This window comes from Saccopteryx bilineata, chromosome 3, assembly GCF_036850765.1.
Source record: "Saccopteryx bilineata isolate mSacBil1 chromosome 3, mSacBil1_pri_phased_curated, whole genome shotgun sequence".
NCBI lineage: Eukaryota > Metazoa > Chordata > Mammalia > Chiroptera > Emballonuridae > Saccopteryx > Saccopteryx bilineata.
Window position 1 is genome coordinate 235,572,303 of NC_089492.1, and position 27,884 is coordinate 235,600,186.

The 27,884-nt window shown below is 38.1% G+C and overlaps 1 protein-coding gene across 1 annotated transcript in view; it reads right to left on the minus strand.

Moving 5' to 3' along the window:
- The window catches only part of PDE4B (phosphodiesterase 4B), a 549,769-nt gene that overhangs the window by 515,257 nt on the left and 6,628 nt on the right, over positions 1 to 27,884 (minus strand). Inside the window, exon 2 of the mRNA XM_066268958.1 lies at positions 5,701 to 5,936. Coding sequence (XP_066125055.1) covers positions 5,701 to 5,936 — 236 coding nt within the window. The remainder of the gene's footprint in view (positions 1 to 5,700; positions 5,937 to 27,884) is intronic.

Consider the following 27,884-nt stretch of genomic DNA (forward strand, 5'->3'; position numbering starts at 1 on the left):
CGTGGCTTTCCCAGGGCACTGGGGCTGCCCAGAGATTCTGCTTTCGGCCCACAGAAAGGCCTCTGACCCTGCCTCTCTGTGGGGTAACACGGACACCCACTTCCGGGGCTTAGGAAGAAATTTCTCGCCCACTAACTGCGCACCAACCAGGAGATCGGGTAAAATGGCTGCCCTGCTCGTCTTTCTTTGTTTGGGTTTGGCGCGAGTGTTAGCTTGTATTGCCCGGCTTGCCACAGGATAAGTTTTTCCTCGGTTTGGATCTCCGTGCCACAGCCTGGTTCGGCCCTTTGTGCCGCAGCCTGGATGTATTCACCCCCTTTGCCCTCCTCAGTTTCTATATTCACAGTCACCAGAGAAAGCCGCCCTGTTTAGGTTAGTGAGGAAGGCGGAGCATTTCTTACTCCCTATTTCCTTCGGGGTTTGGTTATATATTTAGCCAATTTTTCACTCGACCATACCTTCGGGTGTATTGCGAAGCATCTGGAGGCTCCAAGTATAGGTTTTTCTGTTTCTGGTTGAAGATCTTGTTGAGTTTTAGGGGAGATTTATCGGTATCGCTTCCTACCCCGCCATTACTCTGACGTCATCTCCAGTCTGTGTTTTAGTGTTGTCATCAGTTTTGAAAAATTCTCAACCATTACTTCAATATTTACTTTTGCTTCATTGTCTATTCACTTCTGATATTCTAAATATATATATGTTATAACATTTTAAATTTTATCATTGTCCACTAGGTTTGGGGGTTTTCTTTTCTCTTTACATTTCAGTTTGGGAAGTTTCTAGTCACTTAACTTAAATCTCAGTGATTCTTTCCTCAGCCTTAACCAGTTTGGATGAAATGGATGAATTCCTAGAAACATACAGTCTTCTAAAACTGAATCAAGAAGAATCAGAGAATCTGAATAGATTATAGCCAGTGAAACTAAAGCAGTAATAAAAAAACACTCAACAAACAAAAGTCTTGGACTTGATGCCTTCACCAGTGAATTTTACTAAACATTCAAAGAAGAATTAACATCTATCATTCTCAAACTATTCCCAAAAATTCATGAGACCCTTGGCTGGTTGGCTCAGTGGTAGAATACTAGCCCAGCATGTGGATGTCCCAGATTCGATTACTGGTCAGGGCACACAGGAGAAGTCATTTGCTTCTCCACCTTCACCTTCACCCTTCTCTCTTTTTCTCTCTCTCTCTTCTACTCTTGCAGCTATGGCTAAATTGGTTTGAGCACATTGGCCACAGGCACTGAGGATGACTGTGTAAAGCCTCCACTTCAGGCACTAAAAATAGCTCAGTTGAGAGCATGGCCCTAGATGGACAGAGCACTGGCCCTAGACAGGGGATGCTGAGTGGATCCTGGTCAAGGTCCACTTGGAAAAAGAAGAAAAAACACTTAAGAGGAGGGAAGACTCCCAAGCTCATTTTACAGGCCAGCATTATCTTAATTCCAAAACCAGGTAAAGACACTACAAAAAAATGAAAATTAGAGGCCAATATCCCTAATGAACATAGAGGTTAAAATACTCAAAAAATATTAACAAACTAGATCTGGTAATACATTATGAAGGTCATACACCATGGTCAAGTAGGATTTATCCTGAGTGTGCAAGGTTGGTATAACATCAGAAAAACAATACACCACATAAAATGAAGGATTTTCACATCAGTATATCAACAGATGCAAAAAAAAAAAAAAGCATTTGATAAAATCCAGCACCCATTTATGTTAAAAACTCTCAGCAAAGTGGGAATAGAGGGGACATACTTCAATGTAATATAGGCCATATATGACAAAACCACAGCCAACATCATATTCAATGTGCAAAAACTGCAAGTGTTTCCCTTAAGATCAGGAACAAGGCAGGGATCTCTGCTATCAACACCTTTATTCAATATAGCACTGTGAGTCTTAGTCACAGCAATCTTACAAGAAAAAAGAAGAAAAGGGCATCTAAATTAAAAGAAAAGAGAGGTAAAACTATTATTATTTTCAGATGACATGATAGTATATATAAAGAACCCCAAGATTCCAAGAAAAACTACTAGACCTGATAAGTGAATTCAGTAGAGTAGCAGGATATAAAATAAATATCTAGAAATCAGTTGTATTTTTTTTTTAGATTTTATTTATTCATTATAGAGAGGAGAGAGAGATAGAGAGAAGGGGGGAGGAGCAGGAAGCATCAACTCCCATATGCGCCTTGACCAGGCAAGCCCAGGGTTTTGAACCGGCAACCTCAGTGTTTCCAGGTTAACGCTTTATCCACTGCGCCACCACAGGTCAGGCAGTTGTATTTTTATATATCAATAATGATCTATCAGAAAAGGAAGCCAAGAAAAAAATACAATTTACAATTGGTTCAAAAAGAATAAAATACTTAGGAATAAACATAATCAAGGATGTAAAATATCTATACTTGGAAAATGATAAGACACCGAAGAAGAAAATTAAGACACAATCAAGTGGAAGCATATACAGGGTTCATAGATAGAAAGAATTAACATCATTAAAATGTCCATATTATCCAAAGCAATTTATAGATTCAATACAATTCCTATCAAAATTTCAAGTGTGTTTCACAAAACTAGAACAAATATCCTAAAAATTTATATGGAACCACAAAAGATGCCAAAAAGCCACAGCAACCTTAAGGAAATTGAAGAAAGTTGGAGAAATCACATTACCTTATATCAAACTACCTTTACAGTGGCCTACTACAAGGCCATAGTAAAAAACAAACAAACAAACAAACAAACAAACAAAATCCCCCCAAAACAGAAATACAGCATGGTACTGGCATAAAAACAGACATATAGATCAATGAAACAAAATAAAGGGCTCAGAAATCAACCCGCACCTATGGGGTCAATTAATATTTGACAAAAGAGGTAAGAACATACAATAAAGACAGTATACACAAGAAATGGTGTTAGAAAAATTGGACAGATACATGTGAAAAAATGAAACTAAACTGCCTTCTTACATCATACACAAAAATAAACTCAAAATAGATTAAAGACTTAAATAGTAGACACAAAACTATGAAAATCCTAGCTGAAAACATAGGCAGTAAAATCTCAGACATTTCTCGTAGCAATATTTTTTTCTGATATATTTCCTCAGGCAATGGAAACAAGAAGAAAAGATAAACAAATGAACTACATTAAACTAAAAAGGTTTTGCATTGCAAAAGAAACCAACAAAATGAACAGATACCCCAATTAATGAGAGAACATATTTGTTGACACATCTGAAAAACAATATCCAAAATTTATAAAGTACTGATAAAACTCAACACCGAGAAAACAAACAATCCAATTTTAAAATGTACAAAAATCTGAATAGGCACTTTTCAAAAGAGGACATACAGATGGCCAATAGACATTTGAAAAGATGCTCAATGTCACTAATAATCAGATAAATGCAAATTAGAACCACAATGAGATATCACTTCACACCTGTCAGAATGGCACTCATCAATAAATTAACAAACAAGTGCAGGCAAGGATGTGAGGGAAAGGGAACCCTCGTGCACTGCTGGTGGGAATGCAGACTGGTGCAGCCACTGTGGAAAGCAGTGGGGATTAATTTCAAAAAATTACAAATGCTTCTTTGTTTCCTCATTTTGGCAGTGTTTGTTTCTATGTATGGGGGGTCCTCAGGTCATGACACAGTTCTGTTCCTATGACAGTGATGTAACCCAAATGTTGGTGTAAGTCAAAATACACCATAGTCTAAGTCACTTATTCTAACACAGTTGTGAAATCCTAATCTAGAACATAAAAACACAATTAAGCCACAGAAAAAATATAATGTGTATTCTTCCACCAGGCACAACCAAACCAGTTCACCCACATAGTTCGTAAGTACAACACTAATGACATAAGCAGAAAAACTCATGTCACAATTTTTTTAAGTTTTTATGGGAGTGAGCATCGTAAACTCGAAACATCATATGTTGAGATTGTTGTAACCTGAGGACCCCATGTATTAAGTAGAGCTGCTATATCTTTCAGGCTTGGTAGAGTGACCTTATGCAGTGGATGTCCTGTAGGGTCTAGTGGCACAGACTCCTTGTTCAACTGATCTAACCACTCCAGGTGAGCCCCCTCCTCCCCAATAAGCTGAGTACACTCTCCTGTTGCAGTTGAGCCTTGATTGCTGTTGGCATGTCAATGAGAGCGATTTATCCCCAAGTAAATCAGCTGCAAGGACTGGCTGCAACTACCACGGAGAGTCAGTTATGCAAGGGTCCACCCCATGGAGCAGGGCTTACTAGTGCCCACTGAGTCTGCACCTTGAGTGTATCACTTGGGAGGTGGTTGGGTGATGCTTCCACATAGTCTGAAGCTGCCCATTGGATGAGCTGGCTCTGGAGCCTCCTGGGAGGTGCAGACCAAGGTCAGTTGCAAGTTGTGTTCTGCCCAGGGCTACTCGGTACGAGATACAAAGTGATCTGCAGATGGCTGCTACTTGCACTAGGCTTGAAGGTGACCAGGAGAGGCCAACCTGTGAACCAAGGCTAGCTGCCACTAGTTTTGGGCCTGGGATCACTTAGCAAGAGGTATGGGGTTTGTTTGAGAAATTTTAGGAAATTCTGAAGCCTGAGCCAAGACAGGCCATTCGTATAGAAAAGCCACTGGAAACAGCAGGGGTATGTCGGCAAGTTGGGTGGGTGGGATGAGGGAGGTCAGAGCCTCAGGTAATCACCAGGACAGGGAAAACAGTTATAGGCAGGTTGATGGAGACTCAGATATGGTATCCATCTGCCAGCTCTGTGGGAGAGGATTTATAAAAGGAAAAATGGCTTCTGCCAGCACTTCTGTCTGGGAGAAAGCTGCCTCTTCAGCTCTCACTCTGATGCAAGACAGTCAGTTCCTCCCGTGAGTCCAAGATGCTACCCCAGTGCAGGAGTGTGTCCAAGTAAGTCCATGCACAGGCCCTTTAAGAGGAATGCCTGGGACTCCAGGAGCCCTGCTTACCAGCGAGCCACAATCCCTGCTGGTTTTTATAACCAGAAGTTATGAAAACTTCTCTAATTGGCACTGGAACCCTAGGCTGTGGGCCTGGTGTGGGGCTGGGACCCCTACTTCCTCAGAAAAGACCTCTGCAGCCAAGATAACACTCCCAATTTTTATTGCTACATGTGGGTGTGGAACCAGCCCATTCTGCCTCTCTGTCCCTCCTACCAGTCTTGATGTGGTTTCTTCTTTATATCATTAGTTGTAGGACTTCTGTTTAGCTAGATTTCAGGTTGTTCTGAATGATGGTTGTCCTGTAGTGTAGTTGAAAATTTTAATGTGGTTATGGGAGGATGTGAGTACAGTGATTTCCTACACCGCCACCCTGACCACAACTGATAGAATAGTGATTTACTAAACTAAAACATATTGACATACACTAAATAGTTCTTTGAAAAAAAATAAAGGTCATAGGCAGTAATTTTGCTTTCCCTTGACATTAATAAAAATGTCTCTCATTTCTTTCTCAATAGGCCTTTTCTGATCTAAAGAGGTAGAAAACATCTCTACTGATTACAAGGCTTCATCTTCTACCCAAAGGGAAACAAATTGTCAAAATGTCAATAGCCTTAGGTATCCCACAGATAACTATTGTAATATTCTAATAAAATGAAATTGTATTTGGAGTAACTGAAAAATAAAACTTAGAACTGACATTTAATTTTGAGGCTACTCACCACTCCTGGCTTACAGTTGTGATAGCAATGCTTGGAAGTGTTGTCAAAGGTAGTGTGGTCGGTCTGGAAATGCCGTCACCATCAGGAGTCCTGGCCTTCTCACTCTGCCTTTGGGACAGCGGCGGTAACTGTAAGTTTCCTGAGCAACATCTTCTCCCTCTCCAGAGGTCAATCCCAAGTGTGTTACTAGAACTGTAGGATTTACTCAAGCTACATTCAAAATAATCTTTAACATTCTGGAGAAACCACAGGGAAAGAAAAAAAGAGAGAGAGAAAAAATTCAGATGTTAAAAATGATGCACAGTGGAATAAAATAAGAAACTAAATGATCAGGTGGTCACTCATAAAGTCCTGATTCATTATCTCACAAGCTTAAGAGAAAACAAGAAAGGAGAAAGGTTAATTCTCAAATTTTAGAATAATATATCAGTTGTGTATTTATGGTGATCTTTGAGACTGTAGGTAATGTTTTCCATTTATGGCATGTAGATTGAACGGCTTTTTATCTCTCCCTTTTAAGATCTTTCTTTCTTTCTCTCTTTTTTTATTTGCTAAAATAAAAGCTTATAACAGGAAACATACTTAGGAAATTAATGATAGCATTTAACAACATAGAAGCAATCTTTATTGGCCAAAGAATAAAGTTTGTAGTTCAGTGTTTTAAGATAAAAATCTTTTCTATCATAGAACAGCAAGATGAAATAATTTTCAAATTATGGGTGACTGTTAATGTTCCAGTGAAAGGTCTTCTCAGGGTTAAGATTTATTTATTTTTTTTATTATATAAGAGCTCAGGAAAGAAGAGTATAATTAATTCAGTCCTGGGCTGAACTGCAATGTTCAATACTTGCCTTGATGTTGACATGAATAGAATTTTTGTGAGATTTACTTGTGTACTATAACCAATGACAAAAGTTATTTATTCTTCTTATATATCTCAGTGACTGTGGTTCCTAGTACTGTTGGGTGTGAGAGATCCAAATGAGCTACTGCCTGGTATACTATTCATATGAGCTGAAAGACAAAATGTTATAATGGCCACTGAGAGCAACTTGGAATTTAAAAGATATAACTGTCATTTTCTACTCTTACAGGGAATAATTGAAGTCCTACCATCAGGCCAAGGCCTTTCACCTGAAAGTCATTTTGTACCTACAAAAAACAGGTACAGTTCTTCCTATTATCCCTTCAAAATAGAGTTAGGAGAATCTAGGACTAGATGTTCTGAGGTTTAAACAAATAAACATTCACTGTCCCCCTCCATTCATATTTATATTGGTTCATACTAGAGTATATAACTTAAGTTTAAGGTCTAACAATGTTCTTTCAACAAATATTTGTTGCACACCTATTATAGTTTCACACTGTGCTATTTAAGAAGAATACAAGAACAAAAGGCACAACAAATGTTCTCACAGACCTTGTATTCTAGCAATTTATACTTATCTGATCCATACAATATTTTGATGGAAATCTGGGCCTGAATAGGCCTGACAATTTTCAGGGATACCACTCTCCCCACTAAAATGATACCTAAGCATATTCTCTGTGCATGATTTATGGTTTTGGAATACTATTTATTTAAGATTACATAGAAACAATTCAGTAAAGAAAGAAAACAAAACAATCTGGAATTCTCTAGAGTTTGAATTATTCTGCAATGTATATAGTGTTTCACTGTTTAGTAACTGGTTGCTATATTAAATACACTGTAGGCCTAGCACTTACTGTAGTTGATGTGTGTGTGTGTGTGTGTACGCACGTGCGCACACATGTTAGAAATAAGAGGCTGAAGTGAAAACAGAAAAATTAATTTTCCTTCTCAGAAAACATAGACTGGTTAAGAAAACAGAATATACAAAGTCCTCCTAAAGAGATTTAGAAACAAATTAAAATCCAGAACTCAAAACTATAAATCAGTCTAGCTCCAAATATGCATGTAAAGAAAATACTAGGCCATGAATGGTTGGCTCAGTGGATAGAGCTTTGGCAAGCATGTAGATATCCCTGGTTCATTCTCTGGTCAGGGCACACATGAGAAGCAACCATCTGCTTTTCTGCCCCAACTTCTCCTCCTTTTATCTTTCTTTCCTTCTTGCAGCAGTGGCCCAACTGGTCTGAGCATGAGCCTTAGGCACTGAGGATAGCTCAGTTGATTCAAGCATTGGCCCCAATGGGGGTTGCTAGGTGGATCCTAGTCAGGGCACATGCAGAAGTCTGTATCTCTATCTCTCTTCCTCTCACTTAAAAAAGAAAAAGAAAGAGGTGGAAATCAGAGTAATGTCAGCATGAGAAATACTCCTGATCTCTCCCCTTGAAATGTCAACAAATTGAACAGCTATAATGCAGTGAAGGAATCCCAGCTGGGCTTGCAGGCATGCCAGAAAGATCCGTGCACCAAATGGATGTAAGGTGGGACAGGTTGAAAAGTGAAGCAGAAAATAAAATGCACTTGTGGTGGGCTTTGGAGAGGAGAGGAGACAAACCTGAAGTGACTGGGTATTTTTTCTCTGCTGGACTATGTGGAGTAGGGAAGCTTGGGCTCTCTGGATTTTGCCTGGGGGCAGGAAAATGTAAACTTAGAGTGACTAGGTCTCCTTCTGCCAAGAGGAACAATGAGATAGAGGGGCAGAGGGGGAGATAAACCAAAGCAGCCAGAACATGGGGTTATAGCAAGTGTTCCATGGTCTGCCTGCAGCCTGCACTCAGGAGAGACAGGAAAAGCTAAAGTGCAGTTCCTGAAACTCCCAGATCCCACCTCTACCACCTCATGGTACTGAGAGTGGCAGAGAAAAACCCTACAGCTAGCTCTTCAGAAACAATCTATTAATATTTCCTGAAGAACAGAGGTGCTGCACATCTGGTCCTTAGATCTGTGGAGATGTGGAAAAGAGCACCCAGAAGCCTGAGATCACCATAGCTACAGCCATAAAGCCAGAAAGCTGAAGCCTTAGAGCCAAAGCTATAAGGCCAAAGCCATAAGTTTGAAACTATAAACCCCTCACAACATTTCCCACCCACCAATGTGACTGTGGCCCTGCCTACATCATTGCAACAACAACATCTCAGTGGAGGACAACCTAGTAACTTCACAGAGCTAAAAGTTGTAATACAGTTACACCTACTAGAATAAACCTCTTAAAACCAAGATTTATTTTTCCTTTTTAATCTTTTTCCTTTTTATATTCTTATTTTTTTCTCTTTTGAATTAAATCTTCTTTAAAATTTACATATTTATTCCTACTTTTTGTAGTGTTTTGTTTTTTTGTTTGTTTGTTTGCTGTTGATATTTTTCTGTGGTTTTTCTTTGTCATTTTTTTCTTTAATTTTTATATTTTTTTGTATCTTCTATTTTAATTTTTTCATTTATTTAGGTTTTTTCTAAGGGTTCTTAACAATACAACTTTCAATTGCCATCAAGAAAGAAGAAATTGAATATATGGCTACACCAGAAAAAGATGTAGTTTAGAAAGAAAATGAAAAAGTTCCAGAAAAAAATCTCAAACACATGGAAACCTTGGAGTTAAATGGTAGAGAATTCAAAATCTAAGTTTGGAAAATACTTTAAGAAATGTGAAAAGACACCAATAGCCAACTTGAGCTCAAAAACAAATTAATAAACAAAACAAATACTTCACCAAAGAGATGGAAGCTTTAAAAAAGGAGATGAAAAATTCAATATATGAATTGAAGAATGAGGTAGCAAGTTTAGCTAATAGAAGCCTAATATATAAAAGAATCAGTGGCATCGACAATAGGCAACTAGAGATGTTACAGAGAGAAGAGAAGTGAGGCTCATGAATTAAAAAAAAAAAAAAGCTCTACAAGAATTGTCTAACTCCATCAGAAAGAGCAATAAAAGAATAATTGGTATATCAGAAGAAGAAGAGAAGGAGGAGGAAAGGGAAAGCCTATACCAGTGTTTCCCAACCTTTTTTGTGCCATGCCCCACCTTAACCTTTCTAAAATTTTTATGTCCCCACCTATGTAACATACATAATTTTTAACATTAAAAAATTTATTTGTTCACTTAATAAACATAAATGATAGGTTCTAGGAAGAAATCACTATGAAATTGTTAACAAAACACAATAAGTAAAATTTCAAAACATATAATGAAAAACAGAAATTTAAATTCCAAATAATTTTAATACAGATTTTTCTGTATTAATTTATTATTTTAATTTAGTGTGATCCTTGTGCTTGATGCTTGCTGCACAGAGATTTTATATCAGGTTCCAATTTGGTTAGCTTTAGTCTCAAGTCTCCACGTTGTGTTATATCCAGCCGATTTCTTTTTTTTACCAGTAAATCATTTACAGCACTAAATCCACATTCAGCTAAAAATGAAGATGGAAATGGTAGCAATAGTTTTCTTGCACATTTGGTTGAATTTGGGTATTTGATTTCTGTTTCCTCACAAAGCCATGCCATCGCTCCTTTGATATTAAATAAAGTTTTAACTGACTCATCATTTTGCAATTCTGCGAGTTCTTCTTGATACTGCATATTTGATATATCAGACAAATCCACTAACATTGGCTGCATCATCCATGTTGGGAAATCAATTTGTTTTAAATCGGAAAATCTTTCTTTTAAATCAGCCGATAGAATATTCAAATGATTGACAATAACAAGTAAAGCGGTATCAGTTACTTCACATTTTTGGAGCCAATGAAACTGTTTAAAAGTTTTTGTTATTAATACGTTTCTGACATAACTTAATATTGGTAATGAAACCAAATATCTTTGCTTTTGCACCGACAAGAGTTTTATTTGTTCCTTGAAGTTGCTTATTTAATATATTTAGTTTTTCAAAGATATTGGCTAAATAACTCACAAATGCTTTACCATCTATTGTTAACAGATACTTCATTTCAGGTTTGTTGCTTAAAAAATCACTAAGAGTATCAAACAGTTCCATAAATCTTTTCAAACAGTTTCCTTTAGATAGCCATCTTACTTCAGTATGAAGTAAAAGTCTCACATGGTCTTCATTTTGTTCTTCACAAAATAGCTTGAAAAGACGCTCACATTTGGCACTAGCTTTAATAGCATTAACACACTTTATTACTGTATGTAATACTTCATTCAGAACAGGCGAGATGTTTTCAGCTACCAAGTTTTCCCTATGAATAACACAATGCACAAGAATCATTTCTGGATTCGCATCTTTCATCAATTTTAAGCAGCCATTTTTCTTGCCCATCATATTGGGAGCACCATCTGCAGCACAAGATGTTATATTTTTCATTGGTATATCATTGACATCTAAGTAGTTTTTTAGCTTATCATATATATCTTTGGAGGTAGTGGTGCTTTCTAATCTTTTACAGAACAACATTTCTTCAGCAAAATGTCCTTTATCAATATATCTTACGTAAGTTATCAATACTGCCTCACTGTCTCTCAAAGTTGATTCATCCATTTGCAAAAAGAATTTTCTTGTTTTCAGCTTTTCAATAAATTGTTTTTCAATATCCTCACTCATTTCGTCTATTCTTCTGCTAACAGAATTGTTACTGAGTGGCATAGCTTTTACATCTTTGTCATCTTTTTCAAGAACCGTTTTAAGAAATGCTGATATTGACGGTTTTATTAAATTCTCTTCTATAGTGTGATTTTCTCCAGTTTTAGCGATGAATAAAGAAATTGATAACTAGCCTCAAGAACATGATTATTAGTTGAAGTATGAGCAGTAAATAGAGACTTTAATATTGTTCTTTTTTCAAAATTTTTCTTTAAAGTTTTAAAGTAACTCAAATCTGAATTAATATAAGCACTATGTTTCGTCTTCAAATGCACCTCAAGACGACCTCATTTCATTGATTTGTTGGTCAAGCATTGCTGGCATAAAAGACAAAAAGGAATCTGCTCATCATGAACAGCGGGTATGAACCCAAATTTTAAATATTCCTCTGAATATTGACGAGTTTTTTTCTTGCTTGCACCACTCATTTTACTATGGGCTATAATAAAAATAAGATCAATTAAAAACTAATATTAAAATATGTGTTAAAATATATTCAATGTGACATAGAGTAAACATATACTAAAAATTCATATTTATTTAAGTGTATATAACACATTTACTACACTACCACCGCAAATCAAAAGGTATCTATATTTTTTCCACTTGACAAAATTTTCTGGAAAGTTATGCTTCTAAAATTAAAATTGTCGTGCATGCACTATTATAGCCCCAATAATATTTATAAAATATTAGTGCTTTCTAGCCCCGATGCAAGAAGTACTTAATAAAGAGTTTAATATTGATAAAAATAAAATCAAATACTTACCAATTATATCTATGCAATATATATATGTATATTTATTAAATCAACGAGCTTTTACAACAGTTTTGACTGACACTTATTTCAAATTAACACCAACTGAATGATGTGAAACACTACAGAAGTTGCGATGGGGCAATTAGGTGAGAATAACTGCGTTGTTTAGCGAGTTTTTAAAACGTCCGGGGTTCCCCACGGCAGACGGCACGGTCCGCGGTGAACCCAGGACGAAGTTTACTTGAAGACACCAATCACCCAGTTGATATTTTGGTCTCATCAAACAAAATTATACTTAATAATTATTTACCGCAATTATTTAAGAATTGCATTTTTTGTTAAATTTGGCACCGATATCTAGCATTGCATTTAAATGGCCCGAGGCAAAAGAGTTAAAGTCGTGTCAAGTCCATTTTCAAATTGCCCCCCTTAACTATCGAATTGCCCCCCTGTGGGGCGTGGGCCCCACATTGAGAAACACTGGCCTATACAAACAAATAATTGATGAGAATTTTGCAAGCCTATGGAAAGAGTTAGAGCCTTGAATCCAAGAAGTAAACAGAACACCAAGTTATCATAACCCAAACAGACCTACTCCAAGGCACATCATAATAAAATTGTCAAAAATCAATGACAAAGAAAGAATTTTCAAGGCAGCAAGGAATAAGAAGAACATACCATATAAAAGAAAGCCCATTAGGCTGTCATCAGACTTTTCAGCAGAAACTCTATATACCAGAAGAGAGTGGACCCAAACATTCAAAATACTGAAGGAGAGAAATTACCAGCCAAGAACACTATATCCATCAAAGTCATCCTTCAGATATGAAGGAGAAATAAAAACTTTTATAGGCATATGCATATGAAAGCTGAAGGAATTTATCACCAGAAAACCCACACTATAGGATACACTAAAGGGTATTCTTTGACCAGATACAAACAACTAAACAAATCAAAACTATATATAAAAGCTCCAACAAAGTCGCAATAAAAAATATATATAATCTGTGAAAATCATAACATAAAAGGGGAGAAGATAAAGATCTGCAGTAACAAAGGAAGATGGAGTACAGAAGCACTCATAAGACAAAGGACTCTTGTACATTTGAACATTTTTCTCTTAATAAACTAATTGGAATCACCCACCAAAAAGCCACCAGTGAAACACACAGCTTGAAAAAGAAAAGAAATGAGGGAAAGAAGAATGGAGTACCACCAAAAACAACCGACAGAAAAAAAGGAGAAGAACCAAACAAGACACAGAGCTACCAACAACAAAACATAAAATGGCTATAGGAAATCTTCAAGTGTCAATAATTACCCTAAATATAAATGGACTGAACTCACCAATAAAGTCACAGAGTAGCAGATTGAATCAAAAAACAAAAAAAACTGGCCCTGGCTGGTTGGCTCAGCGGTAGAGCATCGGCCTGGCGTGCGGGGGACCCAGGTTCGATTCCCGGCCAGGGCACATAGGAGAAGCGTCCATTTGCTTCTCCACCCCCCCTCCTTCCTCTCTGTCTCTCTCTTCCCCTCCTGCAGCCAAGGCTCCATTGGAGCAAAGATGGCCCGGGCACTGGGGATGGCTCCTTGGCCTCTGCCCCAGGCGCTAGAGTGGCTCTGGTCATGGCAGAGCGATGCCCCAGAGGGGCAGAGCATCGCCCCCTGGTGGGCAGAGCATCACCCCTGGTGGGCGTGCCAGGTGGATCCCGGTCGGGCGCATGTGGGAGTCTGTCTGACTGTTTCTCCCAGTTTCTAGCTTCAGAAAAATACAAAAAAAAAAATACAAACAAAAGGAACAGAACAACACAACATTTCAAAATTTCTGGGATGGCCTGACCAGGCAGTGACACAGTGGATAGAGCATCAGACTGAGATGCAGAGGACCCAGGTTTGAAACACCAAGGTCACTGGTTTGAGCGTGGGCTCACCAGCTTGAGCGTGGGGTTGCTGGCTTGAGCATGGGATTATAGACATGACCCTATGGTCACTGGCTTGAGCCCAAAGGTTGCTGGCTTGAAGCCCAAGGTTACTGGCTTAAGCCCAAGGCGGCTGACCTGAGCAAGGGGTCACTCACTCTGCTGTAGCCCCTAGGTCAAGGCACATATGAGAAAGCACTCAATGATCAACTTAGGTGCTGCAATGAAGATTAATGCTTCTCATCTCTCTCCTTTCTGTCTGTCCCTATCTGTCTCTTTTTCTCTCTCTCTGTCACAAACACAACTAAAAATTTCTGGGATGCAGCAAAAGCAGTAATAAGAGGGAAGTTTATATCATTACAGGCTTATATTAAGAAACAAGAGAGATTGCAAGTCAACAACCTAATGTCACTTCTTCAGGAACTAGAAAGAGAAGAACAAATATAATCCAAAGTCAGGAGAAAAAAGAAAATAGTAAAAATTAAAGCAGAATTAAATGAAATAGAGAACAAAAAAAAACTATAGATAAAATAAGTACAACAAAGATCTGGTTCTTGGAAAGATCAATAAAATTGACAAACCAGCCCTGGCCGGTTGGCTCAGTGGTAGAGCATCGGCCTGGTGTGCGGGGGACCCGGGTTCGATTCCCAGCCAGGACACACAGGAGAAGCGCCCATTTGCTTCTCCACCCCCACCCCCTCCTTCCTCTCTGTCTCTCTCTTCCCCTACCGCAGCCAAGGCTCCATTGGAGCAAAGATGGCCCGGGCGCTGGGGATGGCTCCTTGGCCTCTGCCCCAGGCGCTAGAGTGGCTCTGGTCGCAGCAGAGTGATGCCCTGGAGGGGCAGAGCATCGCCCCTGGTGGGCGTGCTGGGTGGATTCTGGTCGGGCGCATGCGGGAGTCTGTCTGACTGTCTCTCCCCGTTTCCAGCTTCAGAAAGAAAAAGAAAAAAAAATTGACAAACCTCTGGCTAGACTCACTTAAAAAAAAAAAAGGAGAGAGAAAAATCTCTTATAAACAAAATCCAAAATAAGAGAGGAGAAATTACCACAGATTACCACAGACATCATAGATATACAAATAATCATAGTAAAATACTATGAAAGATTATATGCCTCCAAATTAAGCAACCTAGAAGAAATGGATAAATTCCTAGAACTTTACAATCTTCCTAGACTGTGTCAAACAGAAGTGGAAAACCTAAAGAGATCTATAAGCGAGGAGAGAATAGAAACAACTACCAAAAGTCTTCCCCAAAACAAAGTCCAGGACCAGTTAGTTACATTGGTTAATTCTACCAAACATTGAAAGAAGATCTGGTATCTAGCCTTCTCAAAGTCTTCCAAAAAATAGAAGAAGAAAGAATCCCTAAAACATTTTAAGTGGCCAACATAACCCTCATACAAAAACTTGGTTAGGCAAGCACAAAATAATAAAACTACAGACCAGTATCTCTAATAAATACAGATGCAAAAATACTAAACAAAACACTAGCAAATCAAATACAACAACACATTTTTAAAAATTACACACCACTATCAAATGGGATTCATTACAGGAGCACAAGGATGGTTCAACATATGAAAATCAATTAGCATAATACATATAAACAAAACAAAGAAGAAAAATTATGTGAGCCTATCAATAAATGCAGAAAAGACATTCAATAAGATACAACATATCTTAATATTTAAAACACTCAATAAAATCAAAATAGAATGAAAGTACCTCAACATTATAAAGGCCATATATGACAAATCATCAACTAATATTCTAAATAGGGAAAAAAAATGAAGGCATTTCTTCTAAAATCATGAACAAGTCAAGGTTGCCCACTCTCTCCACTCTTATTCAACATAATTCTGGAAGTTTTAGCCAGAGCAATCAATCAGGCAAGAGAAAAAAATAAAAGGAATCCATATCAGGGAAAAAAAAGTAAAGTTGTCACTTTTTGCAGATGACATGATTCTCTATATAGAAAACCCCTAAGACTCCACCAAAAATCTTTTAAAACAATAAGCCAATACAATAAATTTGCAGGATACAAAATCAATAAAAAAAAAACCCACTGCTTTTCTATACGCCAATGATGAAACTTCAAAAAATGAACTCAAAAAACAATTATTTTTACAACTGCAAAAATAAATAAATTTCTAGGAATAAACAACAAAGAATGTGAAGAAACTATATACTGAAAATTATAAAGTGTATTGAAAGAAATTGAAAAAGACACAATGAAATAGAAAAATATTCCATATTCATGGATTGGAAGAATCAACTGGTTAAAATGGCCATATTATCCAAAGCAATATACAAATCTAATGCAATCCCATCAAAATCCCAATAGTGGCTTTTAAGGAAATAGAACAAAAAATCAACAGTTTGTATAGAACCATAAAAAGAAACCTGAATAGCCAAAGCAATCCTGAGGAAAAAGAATGAAGCCAGAGATATCACACTACCTGACTTCAAATAATACTATAGAGCTATGATAATCAAGAGCATGGTAGTATCGGTAAAAAAACAGACATAATACCAATGGAACAGAATTGAGATCCCAGAGATAAAATCACATATATGTGGACAAATCATCTTCAACAAAGGAGCCATAAATATATAATGGAGAAATGAAAGCCTATTCAATAAATAGTGCTCAGAAAAGTGGAAAGCCACATGCAAAAGAACAAAACTTGACTACTATTTGTCTCCCTGCACAAAAGTTAATTCAAAACGGATCAAATACCTACATATATGATCTGAAACAATAAATTACATAGAAGAAAACATAGGTACTGTGCTCATGGACCTTGGCTGTAAAGAACAATTCATGAATTTGACCCCAAAGGCAAGGAAAGTTAAGGCAAAAATAAATGAATGGGACTATATCAAATTAAAAATCTTCTGCACAGCAAAATAAACTGACAACAGAACAATAGGCAGCCAATAAATAGGAGATGATATTTGCAAACAACAGCTCTGATAAGGGGTTTATATAGAAAATATATAAAGACCTCACAAAGCTCAGCGACAAACAAGAAAACAATCCAATTAAAAATTGGGGAGGCCCTGGCCGGTTCGCTCAGCGGTGGAGTGTTGGCCTGGTGTGCAGAAGTCCTGGGTTCGATCCCCGGCCAGGGCACACAGGAGAGGTGCCCATCTGCTTCTCCACCCCTCCCCCTCTCCTTTCTCTCTGTCTCTCTCTTCCCTTCCCGCAGCCGAGGCTCCATTGGAGCAAGGATGGCCCAGGAGCCGGGGATGGCTCTGTGGCCTCTGCCTCAGGCGCTGGAATGGCTCTGGATGCAACAGAGCGATGCCCCAGAGGGGCAGAGCATCGCCCCCTGGTGGGCATGCCGGGTGGATCCCGGTCGGGCGCATGCGGGAGTCTGTCTGACTGCCTCCCCATTTCCAGCTTTGGAAAAATGAAAAAAAAAGTTGGGGAGAAGATCTGAACAGATACTCTCCTAAGAGGACCTACAAATAGCCAACAGATATATGAAAAGATGCTCATCTTCACTAGCTGTTCAAGAAATACAAATCAAACTACAATAAGATACCACCTTTACACCTGTTAGATCAGCTATTATCAACAAGACAAGTAATAACAAGTGTTGGAGACACTGTGGAGAAAAAGGAACCCTCATTCACTGCTGATGGGAATGCAAAGTAGTACAACCATTATGGAAGAAAGTATAATGGTTCCTCAAAAACTTAAGAATAGAGGGAAGAGAAAATGGTGATGGAGTAGGTGGATGTTAAAACTTCCACCTCCCAGAACCAAAGTGGATTACAACTTAGGAACAATCATTTTGAAAAACCAACTTTAGACTAATTTAAGAGGAATCTATAACCAAACATCACTGAAGAAACCTCACTGAGACTGGCAGGAAGGGCAGGATGCGGAAAGGGCTGCCCTGCTCCCAGGAGTGAGAAGCAGCTCAGAGGGTCTCTTATGGTGGGGTGGGTTACCTGGAGAGTTGTGGGTCCTCAGCCCCAGGCCCAGAACCCCAGCCTGGAGGCCCAGAGACTAGAGGAGGCTTATGGATATTATTGAGCTGAAAGAAGAACTGGGTTACTGCTTGCGAGAGGGAAATAGAACTCTGAGACCCAAGCTCCATCTTAAAGGGATCGTGAAGAAAACCTTGTTCACAGCCACTGACCCAGGGTTCCGGGAGCGGGGAGCACCAACAGGACTAGAGTTGTGAGAAGAGAATGTAGTCTTGGGGGCACAGGGAGAGACTATGGGGGACATTGTACTGGGTCACTCTCCAAACCTATAGTGGCCATATTTCCTGGGAGAAACAACGCCAGCAAAGGGAAGCAATTACCCCACCCACCAGAGGCTCTCCTGCTCCAGTCAGTGCAAAGAGTTGCTTAGAAGCAGGGGGTGCATCAGGGACAGAAGTTTTGAGTGCTGAGGTCTAGGCTACACTGCCCCTCACACTGCTGAGTACCCTCCAAAGGACAGGACGGTCCAGTTATGGTGAGGCCATGGCACTTGGCCCCCATGGCGACACGGGACAGAGCCTGGTGAGGTGGGACATTCCATGTGCCCACAAGGGGTGGAGCCTGGTGAGGCAAGGGGTCCCCAGCACCAATGGAGGTTGGGGCTCAGTGAGACATCCTGAGTGCCAGCAGGGGGTGGAGCCTGGCGAGGGGACCCATGCACCCACAGGGAAGCCTGACGTTTGGCCCTCCGGCGAGGGGACCTGTGCACCCACAGGGAAGCCTGACGTTTGGCCCTTGAGCCCACACACCCAGTAGTGCCAGTGCCCAAGTGCCCAAGGAAGTGGTGGCAGCGGGCCTGAGGAAAGACCACATCTCAGGAATAGAGAGGACACAAACACTAGCCAAGAGTAGGTAAAAGCCAGCCTACAAGTACAGCTGATATTTACAACACCATCTGGGCCCAGCAAAGGAAGCCACAAATTTTGGATCGCTTGTAGCTCCAAGAAGGTTGCTAAGGGCCAGTCAAAAGCAGTAAGCCCTACTGGTCTGTGCCAGGTTCCAGCCAGAGAGGTCCAGGGATAGTACATCCAGTGGCCTGATACAGAGAGCATCAGTTAAGGACCTAACAACCTTAGTTAGAGTGGTATCTTAAGGAAGGGCTCCTCACACCTGACCCAACTAAGGCATAGAAAACACTGGCACAAATAGCAAAAAGAGCAGTAGCAGCAGACAAATAGCTCACAGTGGATTACAAACAACAGCTGAGGCCAACCCAAGAGATCTAGACACAACACAACTGAAAGCTGGAGGAAGACAACACCAACCCTACATAAACAACACATCCAAAGGAGCAGTCTATACAACAAAATGGGAAGACAGAGAAATGCAATCTAAATGAATCAATAAGAGAAATCCCCAGAAAAAGAACTGAATGAAATGAAAATAACCAAGACACCAGATGTAGAGTTTAGAATAATGATTATTAGAATGCTCAAGGATCTTAGAGCAACAATAGATGGACAAAATGAGCACTTAAGCAAAGAAATAGCAAGCATCAAAAAGAACATTGAAATCATAAAAAAGAATCAGACAGAAATGACAAATACAATCTCAGAAATGAAGACTACACTAGAAGGAATTAAAAGCAGGTTGGATGAAGCAGAGGATCAAATCAACTATTTAGAGGACAAAATAAAAGCATAGAAGCAGAACAGCAAAAAAAAAAGTGGCTTAAAAAGTCTGAGGAAACTCTAAGAGAGCTCTGTGACAACATGAAGAGAAACAACATCCACACCATAGGGGTTCCTGAAGGAGAAGAGAAAGAACAAGTTATAGAGAACCTGATTGAAGAAAGCATAGCCGAGATACCACCTCACCCCTGTTAGATTAGCTATTATCAACAAGACGGGTAATAGCAAATGTTGGAGAGGCTGCGGAGAAAAAGGAACCCTCATTCACTGTTGGTGGGACTGTAAAGTAGTACAACCATTATGGAGGAAAGTATGGTGGTTCCTCAAAAAACTGCAAATAGAACTACCTTATGACCCAGCAATCCCTCTACTGGGTATATACCCCAAAACCTCAGAAACATTGATACGTGAAGACACATGTAGCCCCATGTTCATTGCAGCACTGTTCACAGTGGCCAAGACATGGAAACAACCAAAAAGCCCTTCAATAGAAGACTGGATAAAGATGTGGCACATATACACTATGGAATACTACTCAGCCATAAGAAATGATGACATCAGATCATTTACAGCAAAATGGTGGGATCTTGATAACATTATAAGGAGTGAAATAAGTAAATCAGAAAAAAACAAGAACTACATGATTCCATACATTGGTGGAACATAAAAATGAGACTAAGAGACATGGACAAGAGTGTGGTGGTTACCAGGGGTGGGGGGAGGGAGGACATGGGAGGGAGGGAGGGAGAGAGTTAGGGGGAGGGGGAGGGGCACAGAGAACTAGATAGAGGGTGGTGGAGGACAATCTGACTTTGGGCGAGGGGTACGCAACATAATTTAATGACAAAATAACCTAGACATGTTTTCTTTGAATATATGTACCCTGATTTATTAATGTCATCCCATTACCATTAATAAAAATTTATTAAAAAAAAAAAAAAGAAAAGAAAAGCATAGCCAAAAATTTCTCTAAATTTTTGAAGGAAAAAGTCATACAAGTTCAAGAAGCACAGAGAGTCCCACTAAAGAGGAACCCAAAGAGACCTACACTAAGGCACATCATAATTAAAATGCCAAAGTTAAGAAATAAAGAAAGAATACTAAAAGCTGCAAGAGTAAAACAGTCAATTGCCTACAAAGGAACCACCATAAGGATGACATCTGACTTTTCAACAGAAATACTTAAGGCCAGAAGGGAATGGCAAAAAATATTCAAAGTAATGCAGAACTAGAGCCTACAAACAAGACTTCTTTATCCAACAAGGCTATCATTTAAAATTGAAGGAGGAATAAAAATCTTCTCAGACAAAAAACAAACAAACAAACCCTCAAGGAATTCATTACTACCAAACCAATGCTGCAAGAAATGTTAAGGGACCTATTGTAAACAGAAGGGAAAAAAATGTAGTAAAAGAGGAATGTAGATTTAAAGAATAAAATGGCAATAAACAACTATATATCATTAATAACCTTAAATGTAAATGGACTAAATCCGGGGTCCCCAAACTGCGGCCCGCGGTCCACATGCAGCCCCCTGAGGCCATTTATCTGGCCCCTGCTGCACTTCCGGAAGGAGCACCTCTTTCATTGGTGGTCAGTGAGAGGAGCACAGGATGCATCCACATCCTGTGTGCCTGGAGTACTGTATGTGGTGGCGCCGCAAAGCGTGGTGTCGTTCACGTACAGTACTACTTCCATTTTGTTTTTTTACTTTAAAATAAGATATGTGCAGTGTGCATAGGGATTTGTTCATAGTTTTTTTTATAGTCCAGCCCTCCAACGGTCTGAGGGACAGTGAACTGGTCCCCTGTGTAAAAAGTTTGGGGACCCCTGGATTAAATGATCCAAACAAAAGACATACGGTAGCTGCGTGGATTAAAAAAAAAAAAAAAAACAGGATCTGTACATATGCTATCTACAAGAGACCCACCTCAAAACAAAAGATACACATAGACTGAAAGTAAAGGGCTAGAAAAAAATATTTCATGCAAATGGAAATTTTAAAAAAAGCAGGGGTAGCAATACTTATATCTAACAAACTTTCAAACAAAGGCTATAGTAAGGGATAAAGAAGGTCACTACATAATGATAAAAAGAGCAATCCAACAGGAAGATATAACTATTATAAATATCTATACACCTAACATGGGAGCACTTAAATATATAAAGCAAATTTTGATGGACATAAAGGGCAAGATCAACAGCAATACTGTAATAGTAGGATATTTCAATACCCCACTAACATCAATGGATAGATCCTCAAGAAAGAAAATTAACAAAGAATAGCAGCCTTAAAGTACACACTGATCTAACTGGATTTAATAGATATCTTCAGAACATTTCACCCTAAAGCAGCAGAATATACATTTTTTCAAGTGCTCATGATACATTCTCTAGGATAGACCACATGTTAGGACACAAAACGAGTCTAAATAAATTTAAGAAGATTAAAATCATATTAAGTATCTTCTCTGATCACAATGGCATAAAACTAGATATCAACTACAATAGAAAAACTGAGAAACATTCAAACACTTGGAGGCTAAATAGCATATTTTTAAATAAAGAATGGGTTAACAATGAGATCAAGGAAGAAATCAAAATGTTTCTTGAAACAAAGGAAAATGAACATACAATTCAAAATTTATGGGACACAGCAGAAGCAGTTCTGAGAGGGAAGTTCATAGCAATACAGGTATACCCGAAGAAGAAAGAAAAAGCTCAAATAAACAACTTAACCCTGTGACTAAAAGAACTAGAAAAAGAACAGCAAGTAAAGTCCAGAGGAAGTAGAAGGAAGGAAATAATAAAGATCAGAGCAGAAATAAATTACATAAAAGCTAAAAAAAAAAAAAAATACAGATTAATGAAACCAAGAGCTGGTTCTTTGAAAAGGTAAACAAGATTGATGAACCTTTAACCAGACTCACCAAAGAGAGAGAGAGAGAGAGAGAGAGAGAGAGAAGACTCAAATAAATAAAATATAAAATGAGAGTGGAGAAGTAAAAACTGACACAGCAGAAATACAAAGAATTGTAAGAAAATACTATGAAGAACTGTATACCAAAATATTAGACAACCTAGGTGAAATGGCAAATTCCTTGAAACATATAATCTTTCAAAAATCAATCTGGAAGAATCAGAATACCTAAACCGACCGATTACAACAAATGAGATTGAAACAGTTATCAAAAAAATCCCAACAAACAAAAGTCTTGGGCCAGATAGCTCCACAGGCAAATTCTACCAAATATTCAAAGAATACCGAACTCTATCCCTCTCAAGCTATTTCAAAAAAGTCAAAAGGAGGGAAGACTTCCAAGCTCCTTTTATGAGGTGAGCATAATCCTCATTCCAAAACCAGGCAGACAATACAAAGAAGAAAAACTATAGGCCAATATCCCTGATGAATTTAGATGCTAAAAGTCTCAACAAAATATTAGCAAACTGGATCTAGCAATACAAGAAAAAAATCATACATCATGATCAAGTGGGATTTATTCTAGAGAGGTAAGGCTGGTACAATATTCACAAATCAATCAATGTAATTCATCACATAAACAAAAGGAATGAGAAAAATCACATGATTATATCAATAGATGCAGAAAAAGCATTTGATAAAATCCAGAACCCATTTATGATCAAAACTTTTCACAAAGTAGAATTACAGAGAATATACCTCAACATGATAAAGGCCATCTATGACAAACCCACAACCAACATCATACTCAATGGGCAAAAATTAAAGCAATCGCCTTAAGATCAGGAACAAGGCAGGGGTGCCCCCTTTCTCCACTCTTATTCAACATAGTTCTGGAAGTCCTAGCCACAGCAATCAGACAAGAAGAAGTAAAAGACATCTAAATTGGAAAAGAAGAAGTAAAATTATCATTTGCTGATGATAGATAATATGATACTGTACATAGAAAACCCTAAAGTCTCAGTCAAAAAACTACTGGACCTGATAAATGAATACAGCACAGTGGCAGGATATAAAATTAATATTCAGAAATCAGAGGCATTTTTATACACCAACAATGAATTGTCTGAAAGAGAAATTAAGAAAACAATCCCCTTCACTATTGCAACCAAAAAAATAAAGTACCTAGGAGTAAATTTAACCAAGAAGGTTAAAGGCTTGTACTCAGAAAATTATAAAACATTGATAAAGGAAATCAAGGAAGATACAAACAAGTGGAAGCATATACCATGTCCATGGATAGAAAGAATAAATATCATTAAAATGTCTATATTACCCAAAGCAATTTATAAATTCAATGCAATTGCTATTAACATATCAATGGCATACTTCAAAGATATAGAATGAATATTCCAAAAATTTATATGGAACCAAAAAAGAACACGAATATCCTCACCAATCTTGAAAAAGAAGAATAAAGTTGGTGGTATCACACTACCTGATACCAAGTTATACTACAAGGCCACTGTACTCAAAACAGCTTGGTATTGACATAAGAGGCATATAGATCAATGGTACAGAACAGAGAACCCAAAAATAAACCCACACCTTTATGGACAATTGATATTTGACAAAGGAGGTACGAGCATACAATGGAGTAAAGACAGTCTCTTTAACAAATGGTGTTGGGAAAACTGGACAACTACCTGCAAAGAAATGAAACTAGACCACCAACTTACACCATTCATAAAAATAAACTCAAAATGGATAAAAGACTGAAATGTAAGTCATGAAACCATAAGCATCTTGAAAGAAAACATAGGCAGTAAGCTCTCCAATACTCTCGCAGCAATATATTTGCTCATTTATCTCCACAGGCAAGTGAAATAAAGGACAGGATGAACAGGTGGGACTATATCAAACTAAAAAGCTTTTGCACAGCTAAAGACAATATGGAACAAAATAAAAAAACATACCACACAATGGAAGAACATATTTGACTATATGTCTGATAAGTGTTTAATAACCAAAATTTATAAAGAACTTGTAAAACTCAACACCAGGAAGATAAACAATCAAATCAAAAATGGGCAAAAGAAATGAACAGACATTTCTCTAAAGAGGACATACAGATGGCTAATAGGTAGATGAAAAAATGTTCAACATCACTAATCATTATAGAAATTCAAATTAAAATGACAATGAAATATCAACTCACACCAGTCAGAATGCCACTCATTAACAAAACAACACATAATAAGTGCTGGCGAGGATGTGGGGAAAAGGGAGTCCTCTTTTACTGCTGGTGCAGACTGGTGCAGCTATTGTGGAAAACAGAATGAAGTTTCCTCAGAAAATTAAAAATGGAACTGCCTTTTGACCCTGCCATCCCACTTTTAGAAATATATGCTAAGAGTACCAAATCACTGATTCAAAAGAAGAAATGCACCCCCATGTTTATTTCAGCATTGTTTTACAATAGCCAAGATCTGGAAATAGCCCAAGTGTCCATCAGTGAACAAGTAAATTAAAAAGCTGTGGTACATATACACAATGGAATGTTACACAGCCGTGAAAAAGAAGAAAAATCTTACCTTTTGCAACAACATGGATGGACTTGAAAACTACTATGCTAAGTGAAATAGGTCGGGCAAAGAAAGAAAAATATCATATGACCTCACTCATTTTTTTTTTAATTATAATTTTATTTTTTTAATGGGGCGACATCAATAAATCAGGTTACATATATTCAGAGATCAACAAGTCCAGGTTATCTTGTCTTTCAATTATGTTGCATACCCATCACCCAAAGTCAGATTGTCCTCTGTCACCTTCTATCTAGTTTTCTTTGTGCCCCTCCCCCTCCCCCTTTCCCTCTCCCTTTTCCCCCTCCCCCCGTAACCACCACACTCTTATCAATGTCTCTTAGTTTCACTTTTATGTCCCACCTACGTATGGAATAATGCAGTTCCTGTTTTTTTCTGATTTACTTATTTCACTTCGGATAATGTTATCAAGATCCCACCATTTTGCTGTAAATGATCCGATGTCATCATTTCTTATGGCTGAGTAGTATTCCATAGTGTATATGTGCCACATCTTCTTTATCCAGTCGTCTATTGACGGGCTTTTTGGTTGTTTCCATGTCCTGGCCACTGTGAACAATGCTGCAATGAACATGGGGCTACATGTGTCTTCACGTATCAATGTTTCTGAGGTTTTGGGGTATATACCCAGTAGAGGGATTGCTGGGTCATAAGGTAGTTCTATTTGCAGTTTTTTGAGGAACCACCATACTTTCTTCCATAATGGTTGTACTACTTTACATTCCCAGCAACAGTGGATGAGGGTTCCTTTTTCTCCACAGCCTCTGCAACATTTGCTATTACCTGTCTTGTTAATAATAGCTAATCTAACAGGTGTGAGGTGGTATCTCATTGCCGTTTTGATTTGCATTTCTCTAATAACTAGTGAAGATGAGCATCTTTTCATATATCTCTTGGCCATTTGTACTTCCTCCTGGGAGAAGTGTCTGTTCATGTCCTCTTCCCATTTTTTTATTGGATTGTTTGTTTGTTTGTTGTTGAGTTTTATGAGTTCTTTGTATATTTTGGATATTAGGCCCTTATCTGAGCTGTTGTTTGAAAATATCATTTCCCATTTAGTTGGCTGTCTGTTTATTTTGTTATCAGTTTCTCTTACTGAGCAAAAACTTCTTAATCTGATGTAGTCCCATTCATTAATTTTTGCCTTCACTTCTCTTGCCTGTGGAGTCAAATTCATAAAATGCTCTTTAAAACCCAGGTCCATGAGTTGAGTACCTATGTCTTCTTCTATGTACTTTATTGTTTCAGGTCTTATGTTTAGATCTTTGATCCATTTTGAGTTAATTTTAGTACAGGGGGACAAACTGTAGTCCAGTTTCATTCTTTTGCATGTGGCTTTCCAGTTTTCCCAGCACCATTTATTGAAGAGGCTTTCTTTTCTCCATTGTGTGTTGTTGGCCCCTTTATCAAAAATTATTTGACTATATATATGTGGTTTTATTTCTGGACTTTCTATTCTGTTCCATTGGTCTGAGTGTCTATTTTTCTGCCAATACCATGCTGTTTTGATTGTCGTGGCCCTATAATAGAGTTTGAAGTCAGGTATTGTAATGCCCCCCAGCTTCATTTTTTTTCTTTAGGATTGCTTTGGCTATTTGGGGTTTTTTACAGTTCCATATAAATCTGATGATTTTTTGCTCTATTTCTTTAAAAAATGTCATTGGAGGTTTGATGGGAATTGCATTAAATTTGTATATTGCTTTGGGTAATATAGCCATCTTGATTATATTTATTCTTCCTAACCAAGAACAAAGAATATTCTTCCATCTCATTATATCTTTCTCAATTTCTCTTAACAATGGTTTATAGTTTTCATTATATAAGTCCTTTACATTCTTTGTTATGTTTATTCCTAAGTATTTTATTTTTTTTGTTGCAATCGTGAAGGGGATTATTCTTTTGAGTTCATTCTCAATTGTTTCATTGTTGGCATATAGAAAGGCTATTGACTTCTGAATGTTAATTTTGTATCCTGCGACCTTACTGTATTGGCTTATTGTTTCTAGTAGTCTTTTTGTGGATTCTTTGGGGTTTTCGATGTATAGGATCATATCATCTGCAAAAATGATACCTTTACTTCTTCTTTTCTGATATGGATGCCTTTTATTTCTTTGTCTTGTCTGATTGCTCTGGCTAGAACCTCTAGTACCACATTAAATAACAGGACCTCACTCATTTGAAGAATCTAATGAACAATGTGAACTGAGGAGCAGAATAGAGGCAGAGGCGGGGTCAAAGGGACCAGAGGGAAAGGGGATGAAATGATGGGAACAGAGAAGGCAAAGATATTAGTAAAATTATATATACATAATGCAGCATTATAGAGAGCAGAAAAGCAAATCCTGGAGGGAAGGGGGTACAGCATTGGTGGGAGGTGGGCAAGGGGATGTCAAAGGGAAAAGGGGGGTGGCGGGAGGAGATATATTCAGTGGGATGCTTGAATCTATGTAAATAGAATAAATTAAAATCAATAAAACTTTAAAAAATAATTAAGAATAGAATTACTATATGACCCAACAGTCCCTCTCCTGGGTATCTCCCCTCCAAAACTCAAAAACATTGGTATGTAAAGACACATACATCGCATGCTCATTACAGCATTATTCACAGTGGCCAAGACATGGAAACAACTCAAGTGTTCCTCGATAGAGGATTAGATAAAGAAGATGTGATACATATACACAATGGAATACTACTCAGCCATAAGAAATGATGACATAGTGACATTTACGACAACATGAATGAACCTTGAGAAAGTTATACTGAATGAAATAAGTAAATCAGGAAAAGCTAAAAACTTGTATGATTTGAGAG